Here is a 20,336-nt window from a genome sequence, read left to right as displayed (position 1 = left end):
GAAAGAAAAAACAACAAACCATACAGTAAAATAAAGTAAGTGAAAACAGTATGCTTTGATCTGCATTCAGTGATCTTCGATTTTTTCTTTGGATATGAGTTGTATTTTCCATCTTGAGTCCTTTGTAATTATCTTACTTAGATCACTGTATTGTTGAAAAGGGGTAAGTCAGTCATAGTTGATCATCATACAGTGTTTTTGTTACTGTGTACAGTGTTTTTCTGGTTCTGCTCACCTTCTATCAGTTCATACAAGTCTTTCCAGGTTTTTCTGAAATATAACTGCTTATCATTTTTTATTGCATAGTAGTATTCCATATATAATAGTATTCATATATCACAACTTGTTCAACCATTCCCCAATTGATGGGTATCCCCTCCATTTCCAATTGTTTGATACCATATGAAGAACGTCTATAAATATTTTTGCATATTTAGGTTCTTTTCCCTTTTTTATGATCTCTTTGGGATACAGACCTAATCGTGTATTGCTGGATTATTGGTATGCACAATTTAATATTTCCAATAGCTTCTTGATATATAGACTATCTTATATAGTTCAAACCTGATGGTTTCAGTTCCATCAGGCTAATGACTTAAAACTCATTCTTTAATGTTTGAAGATAAATTAGATGATCAACTATATAATTATTTTCACCCTGCATGTTAGTAATGTATTTCTTCCCAATTATAATAATATAATGATTATTATATTATAATGTAATAATAATATAATAATAAGTGGAAATCACAGTTTGTAAATATTGATAAGTTTTTTTGGATACCTTGATGCACACTTTTGAATGTCATAAATGGTAGAATTTTTAAAGTATTAAAATATATATAAAATGTTTTGCCCATTGATTCTTTTCTACTGAGTATTGTGCTGTTTTTAACTTTTGAGAGTTATATGATGGATAATCCTTAGAATTTGAAAATTATGAGATTTACACCTGATTATAATTTGTCTTAGAAGTCTTGATACTTGCAACCTTTCTTTCAAATTTTTTTTTCCATTTGTCATTTTTAATGTAGTTTTGGGGAGTGATCAATTTCTTTGGGGGGTGGCATTTTAAATAGGTAGGGAAAGGCCAAGAGAAACAATTTTGGGCAATGTAGGCAGGTTAATTTTGTGAAATAGCCAGTAATGAAATCAGCTGATTTAATAGGTCTTTTAAAAAATTTTGTGAAATTTTATATAATTATCTATGATCATGTTAAAAGATCAAAGAAGAGACTATTTTTTATCCTCTTAATCTTTGAGATACCATCCTTTATCTAATTTTTATCTTAGTAGAGGTTGAATAATCTAATTTTTTGAAAAGGACCATATTTGTCATCAAAAAATAGATTCCATAATACTATTCCTTAGTATGATATAACTTTCTCTTGAATCCTAATAAAGCTTATGCTAGGTTTAATCCCTTGGAAATAATTTAAAAATTTTTTTTTATTAATTTTATAATTATAACATTTTTTTGACAGTATATATGCGTAGGTAATTTTTTACAACATTATCCTTTGTACTCCCTTCTGTTCCCAATTTTTCCCTCCTTCCCTCTACCCCCTCCCCTAGATGGCAGGCATACATGTTAAATATGTTATTTTATATCCTAGATAAAATGTATATATATGCAGAACTGAATTTTGTTGTTATTGTTGTTGTTGCAAAGGAAGAATTGGATTCAGAAGGTAAAAATAACCTGGGGAGAAAAACAAAAAATGCTAACAGTTTACACTCGTTTCCCAGTGTACCTTTTCTGGGTGTAGCTGATTCTGTCCATCATTGATCAATTGGAACTGGATTAGATCTTCTCTATGTTGAAGATATCCACTCCTTGGAAATAATTTTAATAATTGCTTATTTGTTATGGTAAAATAGTCTAGTTAGACTATTTTGCCTGTGAGACCAAATTTGTAGGCTTAATATCTGTGTGAATTTTGCATTAAATTATAGTTGTGAAACGCTTTTTATGGAGCATTAGAAAAGTTTTCTTAGGGCAATTGACTCTTCTTAATACTACAGAGAAAAAGGTTTTCAATTTATATCCGAAATGTATTAAAATTTATTTCTAATCTTATGTGCTTCCTCTCCCCCCCTTTTGCCAGTTAATACTAAGCTTTTTAGAGTTGTAAGAAATTCTGTAGGACCTCAGTAGGTGATCTAGACCAAACTTTTCATGAAATAATTCTTATAGACATTCTAAAAAATTGGCTAGTGAACATCCAGTTTAATATTTCTGGTGATTTGGCATGGTCCCAAAAGATAGCCTATTTCATTTTTGAACAGTGCTAGTTTTTAGGAAGTTTTCCCCCTATGTTTGAACTAAGCCCACTTCCCATTAACTTCTACTGTTTGACCTTAGGTCTAACTTTGGGCTCAAGAATAATAAAATTGATGCTTCTTCAAGGTGATAATTCTTTTGAGTTACTTCACAATACTGACCACTTTCTATGACATGTTGTTCTTTGTTAGTATCCTTACTAAAATGTGAGTCTCAGAACTGAACATTGTATTACAGAGGTAGTCTTTCTATTTTTTGTTTTTTTTCCCCACTGAATATACAATCTATATCATGTTCCATGAAGACAGTTAAAGTTACCAAAACAACCTCAATTCATTTCATCTCAAATAATACCAAGTATAAGTAGTAATAGAGTGTACTATATCTTTATATGAGTTTGCCTACAATACAGGCATTCTGAAGAAAAGTTACTTTTTTTTGAATGATATTGCTAATATACATTATAATTTTTTAAAAGCACACAGCTTAATGTATCATTTTTTTTAAAACCTTGTAAGAAATCTACTTCAAACTAGAGGACATAGATTTTGTGTTCACATGGAAATTGTTTTTTTTTATTATGAAGTTAAATTTTCACAGATACACATATTTCAATGTGCAAGTAAAAATAGAAAAGAGAATTGAATATGAAACAATAAAAAATCTGCCCTTAATACTTGTGCCTCATTCTGAATGTGTTCTTTTCTATGTGTTTTTAAATATTTCATTGATGCTTTTTTCTTTGATTCTTTTTTCCCCCCTTTTTGGTTATCACTATAGTTATATCAAAGATCTGGCCTTACAGAGTACACCAATAACATTTTTCACTCTATTTCTGTTACTGAAACCTCAGACTGTCACACATTTCTATGTTGTTGACTTGTAATTCACTTTCAGCCCTCATTTAGCCCGTTTCCCTAAGTCCTATACTTTCCCAGTTGTTGTTTGTATCATTTGACATTAATTTCAGATTAGGCCTATTGTTTCACCTGGTGAATCCTAAATCACCCTTAAATATTAATTTGTTGAAATGATTTTTATTCATTACATCACAGTTAACTTTAAGCATGAAGTTGCTTCAGATATAACATTGAAATTGTTTACAATCAGTTGTGCTCACTCATATTCAAAAAACAGTTTTTGCTAATTCTTTTCAGTGTCTGATTCTATGTAAGGGTTTATTAAAGGGTTGCAAGTTTAAGTCTAAAAAATAAATTTGGCAATAGGCAAGGAAATTTTGCATTGAAATTCAATAGTGGCCATTATGAGAGAGGCAGCAAGGTGTACTAGACAGGGATGAGCTTGCTTTGAAATTAGGCTGAATTAGATATACCTGATATTTGTTGGCTATATGAATGATCTTGAACAAAACACTTAATCTTTTGGTGCCCCAAGAAACTCTCTTAAGACCTTAAGTTATAGAATTGTGTATGGATCTATGTTAATAATATTTCACTTATTCTCCCCCTCCCCTTATTTTCTTTTTTCCATTTTAAAAATTCTGAACATAAACACAATTATGATTTCCATGTAAATTGTAGAACAGGAGAGAATTGTACATGAAACTGAATCTCATATAGAGCTTGCTTTTCTTTTTTAAGTTTACAATACATTCTTGTATAACTTTCAAAATTCCTAATTGATTGTGATTTCTTCTATACTTTTGCATGTGATAGTGCACTTTCCCTTCCAAACTCCAGACTTTCTCCTGTCTTCTTAATTTGAAAAGAAAGAAAACCAAAATGCCTTTAGCAAACGTGTAGCAAACCAGTTGTCTCACTTTGTATTCTCTATCAGGAGGTAAATAAGATGTTTCATCATTAGTCCTCTGGAATCATTAGTTCATTGTACTGATCATAGTTCTTAAGTCTTTTAAAGTTATTTGTCTTTATAAGGTTGTTATTATTTGAATGTGTTCTCTTTTTGCTCATTTCACTCTGCATCATTTCAGGCAAGACTTTCCAGGTTTTTCTAATGATATGCTTGCTTTTATTTCTTCTGACATAGTATGTTATAGTCCATAATATTCATATGCCATAATTTGTTTAGCCATTCCTGTGTTGGTGGGTATTCCCTTATTTTCTAGTTCTTTACTACTAAAAATAAAAAAAAAAAAGCTACTATTTAAATATTTTTGTACATATGAGAACTTTTCTTCTTTCTTTGATCTCTTTGGTTTATAGATATAGGAATGGTATTTACGAAGTTAAAGGGTATGACACATTGTCTTGACTTTCTGTACATGGATCCGATTCGCTTTCTCAAATGAAAGGACCAATTCATACCTCTACCAGCAGTTCATTAATGTATCTGTTTCCTTACATCCTCTTCAACATTTGTCCTTTTCCCTTTTTTGTCATATTTCCCAATATAAAGAGTATGAAGTGAAACCTCAGAATTACTTTTTTGGTATGTTTTTAAATTGCTATAATTTAAAACAATATTTTCACATAGCATGTGCAAATATCCCACAAATTATAGAATTGACTTTAATATGCATTAATATGCATAACTGTCAGAGCTGATGGCTCTATCCACTGTGCTCCTAGCTGCCCCAATAATAAATATTCTTGATTTTTATTGTATTGTATTGGATATGTGACTCAAAGATTTAGCATTGTCATGCTCAAAATGAATCGTGCATTAAAGGAAGAGTGATTTTCTAATAAAACAAATTATTTAGCAAAAATACTAAAATCTGTATAAAACCTGTTATATATTATTTATATTAATAAATTGTATTAATTTATAGCAAAACACATGATTGATTTTTAAAAATTTAATCTTTAGTTCTACATTGGCTGGAAAGTATTCCCTTTTAATATTTAGTTTTTATATATTTCTCTTAAAGATGTTTATGTGTAATTTACTTAAATTTTAAATTTAACTTTCTTGGTTAAGATTTATTTAATAGTTTTGATTTTATCCTTTGAGTTTCTTAATGGGGAAAATTAGATGATCTCTTATAAATAGAATATCAAATATCAAAATAATTTCCATAATTTATAATTTATACTAATAATAATTTCTGCTTAACATTTTAATTAAGTATTATTTTCTTCTAATTCTTTAAAAAAAATCAAAACTCCAAATTAAAAATAATTCTTAATCTCCCATGTATTCATAAAGTAAAATTGAAAATAAAATGTTTATAATAGGCTTTAATCTTGATCATCTTTATAGTGCCTCCTTAATACTATTTACTTCTTTGGAGATATCAGTTTTATACAAGAGTGAAATTAGAGTCTACAAATAATACTTGCTCTGCATATTTTCTCCTTTGCCATTCTTGCACATACATAAATTCTTTATATCTCCATGTTTAATGTTTGTTGACTTGATTGAGAAAGAGTTTAGTGGATGATTGACGAGGATAATGGCTTTTGGCTTTTTTTTTTTTTTTTTTTTTTTTTTTTTGGTAAGGCCAAAGTTTTAGTATTTACAGTACATTCACTTATTCATTACTTTCAATTCTTAAAGCTAGAAATTATAATTTATTATTTAGTGTTGAATTTTTTTTTAAATTCCAAAAAACATGCAGTTAGCTTCTTAAACTTCAGTTTTCACTTGTCATTGAATTAGTTTTCCTATACTTTCTCTCACTTATGAGTGTGAGACTCTTGAGAGAAGTCAACATCAAGGTTTGCGTCGGTTGTGTTGCAGGTGCGTTGATTCCCTTGAAGCTCGACATCAGCGCACATGTGCTCTGTTTGTAACTTAAAACAACATGGAAGCTCTGAGAATACATTGTGTGACTGGATGAAGCGTCCGATGTCTCAAAAGAGATGTGTAAGGCTGTCTGCACAGGAAGGTAGGCTGTTTCCTCTGAAGACCTTTGTTTATCATATTTTAGGAAGGATGGATTTCATTCTATCCTTGATTGAAATATTTCAAGATTATTGTGTTGTATTTTGTGTATCTTGGGAACAGTTCCCATAATTTGAGGCATTTATTTGTCTGACGTCTTAGTAGAGAGAGTGCTGGACTTAGAATCAGGAAGACCTGGGCCTGTATCCTGTCACCAATGCTGATTTCTTGGATATTCTTGGGCAGATCAGTTCATTTTTTCACCTCATTTGTAAAATGAATGGATTTGACTAGAATTCAAGGGTTCTCAAACTACAGCCCGTGGGCCAGCAGCCCCCTGAGGAGGTTTATAGGGCCCATGGGGTTATGACAAATGGGCTGAGGGGTGGAGACAGAGTGTGAGTTTTTGTTTTTACTATAGTCTGGCCTTCCAACAGTCTGAGAGACAGTGTACTGGCCCCCTATTTAAAAAGTTTGAGGACCACTGGACTAGATGGTCTTTTTAAGTTCCTCTCTCCTCCAAGTCTGTGATTCTATGAACTTCAAGAGGGAAGTTATGAGACTGAAATTAAAAGAATTACAAGGGTTAAATAAAAATTTATAGTGTTATTAAGCAAAAATAGAATGGACATTTATATTTCCCATGAAAAATTCTTAAATTTCATATTTTTAAAAAAGCCAGAGAAATTCTAGAAGGTAATAGAGGAGAAATATTTTTCCCCCAAAAATGAGAATTTTATTTAATTCATTACAATGAAAGAAACATTTTCTTCTAGATAATCTGAGATAAAAAGAAATGCAATTTTATAAATATTATTCAGGTTAGTATTAAATTATATGTAAGAAGATAGACATTGGGTCTTTAGTTAGTTATAAGAATGCTCAGTAGTCTTGTATCAGAAAAATATTTAAAATTTTAAAATACAGTGATTCATTATAGAGCACAAAGGCTCTGGAGTTATCAAGATCTAAATGAAACAGTCCCTGCTTTTAGGTAAACTTGATGAATGAGCCAAGTGACCGTGTACATTAATTGCTTTAAGAATTAAGAGAAAGTTTTTAAGGCTGTTGCATATTTTCTGAAACTAATATATATATATATATATATATATATATATATATACGATTCTCTTCTTTACAAAATAGCCTTTATATATATATACGATTCTCTTCTTTACAAAATAGCCTTTTATCTAAAATTGGAAGAAAGGAGAATCATATTTGGTTGAACTTTGGTAGTACTCATGCTAATTCTAGTAGTATTTTTGTCTACATTATGTTTATTAGGTTTATAAAAAAAATACTCCTGTATAATCACATGAAGAAATAACATCTAGTTTTTGGTAGAATTGTTCATCTTTTCCTGAAGAATTATTATTTCTATTGCAGAGAACCTTTGTATAAAGAAAAGGCCTTTTGGAGAGACGAGATATCTTTGAGAAATAATATATAAGTACTTGTTTTTATTTGCAAAAACAAACTTTTCACTTGCAAAATTTAAAAAGCCCAATACAACTATGTTAGCACAATAGTTTTAATTGAAGAAAGTCTAGTGGGCTTTTAAATACTTTAAAATGCTAAGAAAATATAGTTTTCTGATTTAAAGAATGAGCCATTAGTTTAGAGACTTTAATCCAGATGCTACTTTTTGTCTCCATACTGTTAAGTAACTAACTTAAGTGGTTTTTTTTTTGGGGGGGGGTCTTTATTGTAGGCATTCAGTAAATGGTTGCTGAATGCACTGAATGGCATACATTAACCTAATTGATGGGACTGTGAAAAAATTAGTAATATTTGTCTTGTGTTTAAAAAATATACAATAGTTTATTTGTTGTTTGAAATACTAAGCAAATTACTGAGTATCCGTACTTTAAGTTAATGTAAATATTGGAATGTTTTTCTTTTGTAGAAGGAAACATAATTTGAGTTAGAAAAGATCCACTAAGTAATTAAAATAATTCTTCAATTCTTTCCCTGAATAGTGATATGAGTAAGGCTAGAGGTTTGCTTTGTTTTGCACTTGTATTTTTTATACTTAATTGGTTAGCATATTTAGCATAATATATAATTTTTTCATTTCAAATAAATTTTCATCAATACCTTTTGGTTTTGTTATAAATATTTTATTAAATGATACTTTATCAAATATTGTCCTGAAATAAGGGATTTACTTTTATTAAGTAACATTTTAATTCCAATTTAAGACATTTTTTATTAAATAAAATAAAAGTTAAATTTTAAAAAGAATGGAAAAATTAGTATCAGAAATTCAACTTGTAGTTAACATGTAATTCTGTGATTATCAAAATTGTTTTTTAAGTGAATTTTAAAACAGATTTATCAAATAAAACAAACATTTCCATAATATAGCACAAAAACAAAAAAAATTGATTATATGAACTACTATTCTATGTTTTTATGGTGGTTGGGGAAACATTAAAATCATATTCTAGTGGAAAACAACTTTGCCATCAAGATTTTAGAATTGCCAGTAGATGGCAATGTTATTTCATGAAGTAAGACTTCTGTCTAACTGAAAAGAATTTAATGTGAGTAGGGACATTGACCCTCCCTCTTGTTTTATAAATGAAGAAACTAAAGCCAAATGAAATATACTATCCTCAGTTTTTTATCTGATAAAGATTTTATGAATTTAAAATAATATTAAGAATCATAGGAAAGGAAATTAAAAAAAAAACCACATCTTTTTATCCTTACTCCCCAGATTTTCTTTAAACCCCCCCCAAAAAAAACCCAATTCATTTATTTTAAGCTAACCATCTTACTCAGTTAGTTGGTTAAAACTGTATCCCTGTTCATTTTTTTCTCATTTTTGCCTTTAAAGATTTATGTTTTTATAAAAGTCAGTTGAATTTTTGATTTTTGATTTTTGAGCTGAAATTGAAGCCAAAGTCTTACACCACATCAAATGGCAGAAATATTTTGAGCATGGATCACAGGATAAAATCCAATCTCTTAGCCATGTCAGGCAGTTAGGGTTATAAAAATATCTCTATAGTTGATAAGATGGATGGTGCTTGGAGAGTTACTGCTCTTCTCTTTTGGCATCAGTCTAAAGGTTCCTACCTTCTTTTTTGCAGCATATTTTGTACATTTGTTAGGAGGAAAGAAGAAGGGTTAGAGCTTTAAGAAAGTGCTTCATACTATTGCCATCCTTTCAAATGATTTGCCCAATTTTGGATATAGAACTTCAATCCTCTAGTTAAGTTCAAACTCAGTAAATGGATATTCAGAATTGCTTGAAATGAAATAAAAATGTATGTTGGTGGAAGTTTTATGATAGACAATTTAGGGATTTTTAAGTTGCATTTCAATTGAGGGGTACACTAATGTATTTTTTGTTTTTTTGACTGAGGAAAGATCTTCATTAAATACTAGAACAATAATGATGAATTTTTTCATGTGAAAATATGTGGGACAGAGAGAGGAACTTTATTTTCCCTGAAAAGCCGTGTAGTAGAATGGCAAGAACATTGGACCTTGTTTCCAATCTGGCACCTACTTGAACCTGTTTCCTTGTCTGAGTAATAAGATTACATAAATGTTGTCAGTATTTTAGGTACTTTGGAGAGCTCCTTCCCCCAAAACACTATAAAAAGTCACATAACCATGAGTAATATGCTTTTCTTTCAGGGTTGTTGCAAGAAAAACAAATAAACATGAATCAGAAACCTTTAAAAAGCTACATAAATGTGGGTTGGAATTACTTCAAGGTTGTTACAAGAAATCTTGAACCTTAAAAAGTAAGATGAAAGAGAATGCATGAAAGTGAGATGACAGAGAATTATATCAGTGCCTAAAGGATTTATGGTTGCCTTGGTATATATTTCCCCCCTGCTAAAACTCACACTTTGCTCACACAGATTTTTAGAATCCAATGTTGTCTTGTCATATTGAGCCATTGATTGGATTTATATTTAGTAGAGGAATTGAGAATTAGCACTTGAATTAATTTAAAACATGAATAAGAGTTTACATTATGTCTTTTGGTATTCTCCACCACTCCCCAGTCTTTTTTCTTTCCTTGTCTAAACATCTTTAGATCCTTTGATTGATCCTTACATGCTAAGGTTCCCAGTTACTCTCATCATCCCTTTTTTGGAGATCCTTTAGTTCCAGACCTTCCTAAAATGTGACACTCAAAAATGAATGCACTATACTTCTTTTTCTTCTGAGTATTATGCCTCTATTAACATTGTTTTTAGCAGCATTAGCTTTTTTTGAGTTTCATACAGAATGAGCCTTGAGGGCCTCCCCCCCCCAACTCCCATGGTTTTCTTCACCTTAACTTACATATTTCCCTTGTAATAAAGGACCTTGATATCAACTTGGATATTCCCTTAAATTCCCTGATTCCCCTTTTTCTCTGCCTCCTCAAATCCATTGACTTGCTCCTTTACCCCAACCACATAGGTGGTGGTGGTTATTTATCCTTTGTTCTCAGAGATGACATCAGGGAAGTGATGGCATGACATGCAAGCGATAATTTAAGTGAGGGAGGCTAGGCAAGATCACCCTTTGGGACCATCTGGGTCAAGTGTCCAGGTATAGATCAGGATGTATGGAGATGACTCTGAATGTGGTGAGGGACTTTGGTCATTTTAAACTAATGCCTTTAACAGATCTCAGTTTGCCTGAAGGAAATACCCAATCAGTGATTAAAGCTAGGTGAGAAATGAGGCAGAGAATGGCCTCTTTTACCTAGTCCAGAAAAAAGTATTAGTCTGGGAAGGGGAGGGCTCAGGGTTTTTGGCCAAAACAAACTGTTGTTTTACATTCACTCTGAGCCAACACATAGATATGTTCATGTGAATGTTATTTCCCTAATTAGAAACTGATATTTCCCTATTTGATCATAGCTCATAATAACATCTCTTTCTGTGCTTTACCCATCTTAAACTTGGTTTTTAGCAAAAATTGTTAATTTTTGACATTTACTTTTATAAGACTTTGATTTCCCTTTTTTTTCCTCCCTCCACTTAACCTCTCCCTAAGACAGCAATTAATCTGATATAGGTTATAGATATACAATCATATTAAACATATTTCCACAATAATCATGTTAAACTTGGGTTTTACTCTCATCAAGACCTCCCTTATTTCATTTTTTTTCCCCCCAGCAGATTTTTCCTCAGAATTTCCCTGTCTCGCTTGAATCTTCAGCCTCTCCCTATAAACTGGTACCTTTCCTGCTTCCTTTATTTAAAGAAGCCTCATTCTTTAAAAAAACTTTCCATCTAAACCTCTCCTTCCATTCAAGCTTTTGTCCTAGAACTTTCCTGCCTTTTCCGGCCCAACTCCTTGAAAAAGTGGTCTATATTCACTGCCTCTACTTTGTTATTCTTCAACACCTTGACATCTGGCTTCTGACATTATTCATATGAAATAGTTCTTTCCAGTTAATCAACAATCTCCTAATAGCCAAATCTCATGTAATCTTTTCTCAATCTTAATCCTTCTAGACCTGCTTGCTGAATTTGACAATATGGATAACCCTTTTCTCCTGAATACTCTCTAATACCTGAGTTTTTCTGGCACTGCCTTGCCGATTCTCAACTCTGCAACTGTGATGTTTCCTAAGGATATTTGTCCTGGGCTCTCTCCTCATCTTCATTTATACTATCTTGGTAACTCATCAGCTCCCATGAGTTTAACTATGATCTCTATGTAGATATTTTTTCACATTTACATATGTAACTCCATGTTCTCCCCTAAGCTTCAGTTATAGCACCAGTTGCCTGTTTTCAACTTAACATGTCCAAAGTTGAAATCAATATCTTTCCCTATAACTCTCCCTTCCAAACACACCTACTCTTTTACATTCCCTCCTTGTTTTTTATTGTGGAAATATGTTTAATATGATTGTACATCTATAACCTATATCAGATTGATTGCTGTCTTGGGGAGAGGTTAAGTGGAGGGAGAGAAAAAAAAGGGAAATCAAAATCTTATAAAAGTAAATGTCAAAAATTAACAATTTTTGCTAAAAACCAAGTTTAAAATGGGTAAAGCACAGAAAGAGATGTTATTATGAGCTATGATCAAATAGGGAAATATCAGTTTCTAATTAGGGAAATAACATTCACATGAACATATCTATGTGTTGGCTCAGAGTGAATGTAAAACAACAGTTTGTTTTGGCCAAAAACCCTGAGCCCTCCCCTTCCCAGACTGATACTTTTTTCTGGACTAGGTAAAAGAGGCCATTCTCTGCCTCATTTCTCACCTAGCCTTAATCACTGATTGGGTATTTCCTTCAGTCAAACTGAGATCTGTTAAAGGCATTAGTTTAAAATGACCAAAGTCCCTCACCACATTCAGAGTCATCTCCATACATCCTGATCTATACCTGGACACTTGTAATATACTATATTATTACATGCAGGTTAAGACCATGTGATCCCCCTACTCAGGCAACTGTAGTAGCTTCTTATTGTCTATAGATTAAAGCCTAAGCTACTTTATTTAGCTTTTAAAGGCAACACAATCTGACCCTAAATTATTTCATTGAACATTACTTTCCCTTCTATACTCTGTTTTAGCCAAATTGACCTTCTCTTAGTTCCACACACATGACATTCTATTTCCTATTTTCTTGTCTTTATATTGACTATCTCACATGCCTGGAATGGATTTCTTACTTCATCTTGTAGTCTTTTTTTTTTTTTTTTTAATTTTAAAATATATTATTTTTAATTAAGAAAAACAGAATAGAAAAAGACAGAAAGGAAAAATAAACAAAACAAAATATTGTCATGTGCTCAGCAGAACATCAAGGAGGTTCAAAATATATAAAAATAAATTTCCATTTCAAGAAAGCATATGTAATAATAGAAGAGATTATATTCATGAGTGTGTGCCTTTTCTTTGCTTCCTTATAGGTTATTTTTTTGTTCTGTGCTGTGCACTTTTTATTCTATTCTTTTTTCCCCCTTTCATTCCTCCCTTCCCCCACTCCAAGCAGGCTACAACTAAGCACAGATCTATTTATTTATACTTATATATATATACTTATACTTACCCACCTACCTCTCTTTACACACACACACACACACACACACACACACACACACACACAAATACATATATCTGTATACACACATACATGGACCTACATACCTACTCACAAATACTCAAGACACACACACAAATATATGCATTTATCCATATGTAAACATGCATCTAAAATGTATAATCTTAATATGGCTGACATATAAAGTAGATTTCTCTCTTGATTGAATTTTTAAGTTTGACTTTGTCTAAGATAAAATGATTATTAGCTCTACTTTTTCCCCTAATAAATGCTATTCCTGATCCTTGTTATGTTTATAGTGTTTGTGTATATTTGCTAACTCTTCTACTTTAATTCTGTTCCTTAACTTGCCTTGCTATTATTTAACTTCCCCTCACCTTTATCTTAACCTTGCTGTCACTTACCCTCCCTCCCTTGTCTTGTCCCCTCACCCTTTCCTCTTTATCCCATTCCTCTTAATCTCTACACCTTATCCCACTCCTATTAATCTAAACCTTTTTGTACCCCGTACCCCTCATCCTCCTTATCCTATGCTAGCCTTTCCCCCTGTTTATCCCTTTCTCACTAATCTACATGTCCCATAGATATAAATATATGTCTTTTTCCCCATCTTATTCTATTCCTTCCCCCCCCCCCCTTATTTCTTTTTAGACTTTGGAAGGTGTTCCCTCCAAAATGTATAAATATAGATATATCTATATATCTAGTGTTCCCTATTGAACTTTCCAGTAGGAGTGGATTTTCAGAACTATGAGCCCCTCCTCTCCCCTCTGTGTCAATTCTTCCTCTGCACCTCTTTATATAAACATAATTACTATTTTTTTTTAATCTTTTCCTAGACACTTTTGCTTTTTAGAATCAAATAACATTCAATTCTGCCCCAATCTTTCTTTTGAGCTGCCCAATTACTGATATCAATCTTAAACATATGGTATACATTTCCATGTAAAAAGCAAACAATTTGTCCAAGTTGAGTTCCTTATTTTGGTCACAACTTTCAGGTAGTCCAGTTATCTCTATATTTTCTCTTCTTGATTTGTTTTCCTTATTTGTAACGTGCTATTGTCTCCAGAAGCTGCCGATCACTCTCTGGGAGGAGATCTGCTGTGTCAACTCAAATCTCTTGGACAGATTCTTCTTCCTATAGAGAGCCGACTCAACTCTGAGCAGAGCAGAGAGACCCTTTTTCCTCCAGAGCTGCCCTCTTTATCCTCCCAGAGAATGGGCGTGGGATAATGCAAGGGCTTCTGGGAAGAATTACTTCAACCAATGAGCTTGCTCCTCCTAAGCATGCAAGCTCTTCCCCAGGAAAGGCTGGAACTAGAGAATTGTCAAGTACTGACTTAGCACTTAATAAGAACCTAATATCTCATTATCTCATTAGCACTTCATAAGAACCTAACACTTACTGTTTTTCTTATAAGATGTTGTACATTCTGTTCTATTTTTTCATTTTTTATATTTTATTTTATTATTTCTTGGTCTCAGTGCTTCACCAGCTTCCCCTTGCTCAATTCTAATTTTCAAAAAATTATTTTCTTTAAGATTCTATCTCCTTTTCTAGTTGGTTAACTTTTTTTTTTTTTTTTTTTTTTTTTAATAACCTTGTTTTTCTTGGATGGTTTTCATTTTCCCCCTCAATCTCTCTCATTTGATTTTTTTTTTTTTAAAGTACTCAGGAGTATCCTTTATTGAGAATTTGAAATAAACAACTCATTAAAATGATGACACTATGCATGGACAGTCTTTCAGGATATAGAAGTAACTTTGATTAAACAGTTCTTCTTTGCAGTATTGTTTCTGTTGTGTTATATTGTGTTGTGTTGTGTTATGTTATGTGGAACAGGTCCCAGGAGATTTGCACTCTACTCCTGGTTCTGCTTGGAGCTAGATGTGATTTTTGGCAAGTTATTTATCCTTATTGCAAAATCTGGTCTTGTAGTAATAAGCCTTCCTTGTCCTGATTTTTCTGCAGCTGTTAAAAATCATTGTCTATCCTACCCTACTGAAAATTCTTCAAGAGCATCAGCAACTCTCGTGGTTTCTCATTTGATTTTTAAAGTTTTTTTTTTGGAGTTCTTTTATAAATTCTTTCTGGGTGGGTAACATTCTTTGGAGATTTTTATTCTTTTTTATTATTCTTTTCTTTCCTCTTTTTTTTTTTTTTTTAAACTTTATTGTTCTCCTTTAAAGATGAACCCCAGTCTTTCTTATTCCCATACGTGCCCATAATGAGTTTCTATGGTTGGGTTCTTTCTTCTTCTTCTTTTTTTTTTTTTTAATTTTTTTAAAGGAGAACTATTAGTGTTAGTACCTCTACTCATGGGTAGGGGTAATGGTGCCTCTAACTTCACTTCAGCTCTCTCTTCTAACCTGGAATCCTAAACCAGAAGCTCTCCACTGCAGCCAGCAAACTCACTGTCTGCACTCAACAGCTGCTGGTTCCCTCTTATCCAGGACCGTTTCTTTTCAGTACAGTTAGACCTGGTGTTCCTAATCAGCAGAGATTCTCTCAATCTTTTTGGATTCAGACCTCCAATTCTCCATGCTGTCCAGGAAGATAAAATTTCTCTGATTCCTGCAGCTGAACCGAGATAGCCCCACATTTCCCTACCTGCTGTTTCTGTGAAGACATCCTGGTTTTGTTTATACTTCATATTGGTTAAACCCCATCCTGGGGTTTTACTTCAGCAGTGTTTCTTCTACTGGGCTTATATCCCTAAGAGATCACAAAGGAGGGAAAGGAACCCACATGTGCAAAAATGTTTGTGGCAGCTCTTTTTGTAGTGGCAAGAAACTGGGAACTGAGTGGATGCCCATCAGAGAATAACTGAATAAGTTATGGTATATAAATGTTATGGAATATTCTTATTTTATCACAAATGATAAATTTGATAATTTCAGAGAGACCTGGAGAAACTGATGATAAGTGAAGTGAGTAGAACTAGGAGATCATTGTACACAGCAACAGCAAGATTATAGGACATAGATCAATTCTGATGGATATGGCTCTTTTCAACAGTGAGATTATTGAAGCTAGTTCCAGTGATCTTGTGTTGAAGAAAGCCATCTGCACCCAGAGAGAGAACTGTGGGAACTGAGTGTGGATCACAACATAGCAGTTTCACTCTTTTTGTTATAACTGTTTTGCTTGCATTTTGTTTTCCTTCTCATTTTCTTCCTTTTTGATCTGATTTTTCTTGTGCAGCAAGATAATTGTATAAATTGGTACACATATATTGGATTTAACACACACACACACACACACACACACACACACACACACACACATATATATATATATATATATATATATATATATATTTTTTTTTTTTTTTTTAACCATGTTTTAACATATATTGGATTACTTGCAATCTAGGGGAGAAGATGGGTGGAGGGGGAGAAATTTGAACACCAAGTTTGCAAGGGTCAGTGTTGAAAAATTATCCATGCATATGTTTTAAAAATAAAACGTTTAATTAAAAAGACTTTAAAAAATCAGCACATTGAAATAATCACTTTTGGTTTGGTTTTTTTGTTTTGATTATACTCTAGCATTGTTCATAGAAAGTAACTAAGTTCCTTGAGAACAGGAGATGTTTTAAGTTTTGTCTTTGTATTTATAGTACCTAGCATAACACCTGGTAAATACTAGTTGCTTAATAAATGCATTTTGATTGATTTGTTTAAGCACTTGTTTTTTGTATCTCTTAACAAGGAATAAGACATTAAATAGGTTATCTAATTCATTATTAATGACTTAGTTTAAAGTGGCTTTTATCGATCAACCTGAAGCTTTTAAACCCATAAAATTAAATCTATAAAAATAAGCAGTAGAGAATCACCTTGTGATTGTCATTTTTATTGCTTTTTATCTTGTACTTCCAAAGACATTTTATTACAATTTAAAGAGATTGTTCAGAGAGGTATGCCACTTTCTTTTTTTCCCCCCTTCATCTGCAAGAGTCACTTGCAGTGTTTAGATTGCTCCTTGGAGTTGGTGTTATATAGCTATGATGATACTAGTGGTCCCCTAAGAGTACCATATTGTAATTGATGTCTTATTAACTCGTAACTTGCATAATTTCACATAATCAATTTGCATGGTATTGATTTTTTAATCTAAATATAGGTAGTTATGCTTGTTTGCCTTATTAATTCATTAACATATAATGGGTTTTACAACCTAGAAGGAAAATGACAAATCTCTATTAGTATGATGATTGGAATAACGCCGAATATTGTATGTTTCAGAAGTAATTAGTGATTGTTCCTTTTATAAAGTCTATAAAAAAGATACACTACTTTTATGTTGCAATTTGTAAAATAAAAGCCCTTTGAGATTTTCTCTTTAAATATCCACAGATCTTTAATTTCCTATCTTCCTAGTGAAAAGCCCAATGTTCTTTTTAATTTCTGCATGACTCTGAAAGGACATATATAATGTATTTACAATTTAAGGACTTTTTTTATCTTGATCTTTAAAAAGTATAGGCATTATGAATATACATATTTGAAATAATAATAAAGACTCATTTTTAAGTGCTGAAATTGTTTTTTATTGCTTCTTTAATAGGTTTCTACAATACAGGAACTTGTTACCAGCTATGAAGTTTCTTTAAAAGCTTGTGACTTCTTTGGTCCTTATGGTAAGTCTAACTTAGCTTGAATTTAATTTCTATGTAGTTTGTAGTCAGTTCAATATACTTTTTTTTTTTTTTTTAATACTGTAATGTTAGTTTTCAACTATATTGGTTTTTGACTTTTTTGTGTATCTTTTTGTTGTTGCAGAAAATGGGGAGAAGGAACCTCCAACTACACTACTCTGGGTTCGATATTTCCTGGCACAGCACTTTGACAAACTTGGCCAAAGCTCATTGGCTTTAGATTACATTAATGCTGCAATTTCTAGCACTCCAACTTTAATAGAACTGTTCTATATAAAGGCAAAAATTTATAAGGTAAATTTACTTTAAGTTTTTCAAATTATAAAAATGTATATTCAATCTAAGGTAGACATATATATATATATATATATATATATATATATATATATGCATACACATATACAAATATGCAGAGATATATTGTAGATAGGGATATTAGAAATGAGTTTTCTCAGTGTTAAATATTGTTATATCTTTGAGCCAATAAATGTAGATTTTTATTTAAACATTTATGTGGTATCAGAAAACATCATTCTATGTAAATAAACTTTTATTCCGAAAGTACAGACTGCATATTTGAAATTAAACTTCTCATATCTTATGTTTTCCCTTACTTATGACTCTTGGTATATTTTAGCATATAGGCAATTTAAAGGAAGCTGCTAAATGGATGGATGAAGCTCAGTCTTTGGATACAGCTGATAGATTCATAAACTCAAAATGTGCAAAATATATGCTACGAGCAAATATGGTGAAAGAAGCAGAGGATACATGTTCCAAGTTCACAAGGGTAAGAAATATTAGTATCTATTGGAACATTTGTATTTTGGGCGTGTGAAGTATAGTAAAACTTCACTAATTAGAACGAATCAAAAGAACAGTAATTCTGAGAAAAATTCTGAATCATGGAATACAATTGAATTCTATTAAAATATAACTTGTTATACATATTCAGATATGGCATAAATTTACAAGTTTATATGGGGAGGACTCCTGTACTTGTGTACTTTTTATATATAGTAAAAGTGTGATAGAATGTGATTGACCTTTAAAAATGAGTGTTAGGCTAAGTTATTGATACCAACATTTAATAAATTAATTTACTTAATGCAATTTTATTGTTTTCAGGCACATATTAAACAGTGAAGCTAAAGAATATTTCAGTGTGTTGAGCTATATGGAGGAAAAAGTATGACAAGGAAACTTTATTCAGACTGCATAAAAGATTAGACCTGGAAAGGTAGATGTATGGGAAGAGAAGCTGTTATTGAAAAAAAGCTGCCTTTCTGGAGAAGTTAGAGGAGGAATAGGGGAGGGAATATCAGGAACAAACACTAGTAGATGAGTTTCTTCAAAGTTTAACAAGCTTAAAAAACAAATTTGAAGGTTGGGACTAGATAACTTCCAGATCCTCTCCATCTCTAAATTCTGTAAAACTTTGAGACAAGGTTCTGAGTAGTGGACAGTAGCAGTGATGAAATAATGAAATTGACGGGGGCTTTTATTAGTTTCTTTTATAAACTTAAAACAACAAAAAATGTAGGGATGATAGTTACTTTGAATGAAGTAGCAACAATTTGAATAAAATAGCAACAATATGACTAAAAGCATATTTATAATGTTTGATCATTAAAACAAATACTGTGACTAAGATATCCATTTTTTAAAACTATTAGATTAGTGCTTATTAATAAGTAGATTGTTAATTCATGAGATTTTATTAGGTTTACACATTTATGTTGCAGGCATAAAATTTTCCATGGGAAAATTAAATTTGTTCTTAATCTTGAACTAAGAATAAGTTATGTTCGAATTTTTTTTTTTCAGAACAAGAGTAGTATCTAGAGATAATCATTATTTTCAGTAAAAATTTACCGTTTCATGAAGTTTTGCTGTTTATATATTATAATTTGATAATTAGACAATTGCTAACTTGTTATTTTTGAAAGGATTTTTTATAAGAGTATGCATCTTTATTTTTATGTAGAATTGATTTGGGGGCATTGAGGACTAATGACTCTGATTTGAAGTCTTTGAGACACTGATTTGAGCTTGCCAACTAGATTACTTTGGGCCATTTGGGAAGCTGTAAGTTTGAGCTCCTTAGGGGCAGAGATGAATGACAACTTCCTTCTCTCCCTCAGAAGTTTGCACATTCTATTATCCATAATAGGCTTTTACTATATGTTTGAATGAATAAAGATTAGATTGACAAATTTTGAAGGAAAAAAGTAATCAAAGAAAAGTAAGCCAAAAAAAGTCTAAGAAAAAAGTGTGTATGAAAAGTGTTTTAAATATTTGAAAGCTTACAAAACCCCAAAATGGAAGATTTTAGGATATTAGTGTGGTACAAGTCCTACTAGGGGGTCCTAAGCTAGGAGTTTAGAGCCCAAGTTTCAGACCTTGGGCAAATCGCAACCTCTTTGGACCTCAGTGATTCATTTGTAAAATGAGGAAATTGATCTAGATCACTGGTGTCAAAACCCAAATACACATGAGGCCATTAAATTGTGCATAAGGATCC

At 31.7% G+C, this 20,336-nt stretch overlaps 1 protein-coding gene across 4 annotated transcripts in view; it reads left to right on the top strand.

Moving 5' to 3' along the window:
* The window catches only part of NAA16 (N-alpha-acetyltransferase 16, NatA auxiliary subunit), a 104,969-nt gene that overhangs the window by 59,672 nt on the left and 24,961 nt on the right, over window positions 1-20,336 (top strand). For 3 of the 4 annotated variants that reach the window (XR_012487764.1, XM_074299193.1, XM_074299192.1), the window contains exons 10-12: window positions 17,722-17,794; window positions 17,937-18,106; window positions 18,450-18,602. Coding sequence is in view for 2 of the 4 variants with exons in the window: in XM_074299193.1 (XP_074155294.1) it covers window positions 17,722-17,794; window positions 17,937-18,106; window positions 18,450-18,602 (396 nt within the window). In the remaining 2 variants the exon portion in view is untranslated. Of the gene's footprint in view, window positions 1-5,947; window positions 6,096-17,721; window positions 17,795-17,936; window positions 18,107-18,449; window positions 18,603-20,336 lie in introns of all 4 variants that reach the window. The other variant, XR_012487765.1, reaches the window with a different exon arrangement.

Source organism: Sminthopsis crassicaudata, chromosome 3 (genome assembly GCF_048593235.1).
Source record: "Sminthopsis crassicaudata isolate SCR6 chromosome 3, ASM4859323v1, whole genome shotgun sequence".
Classification (NCBI taxonomy): Eukaryota; Metazoa; Chordata; class Mammalia; order Dasyuromorphia; family Dasyuridae; genus Sminthopsis; species Sminthopsis crassicaudata.
Note: the sequence above shows the minus strand (reverse complement) of the source record. Positions and strands in the feature narration are given on the sequence as shown.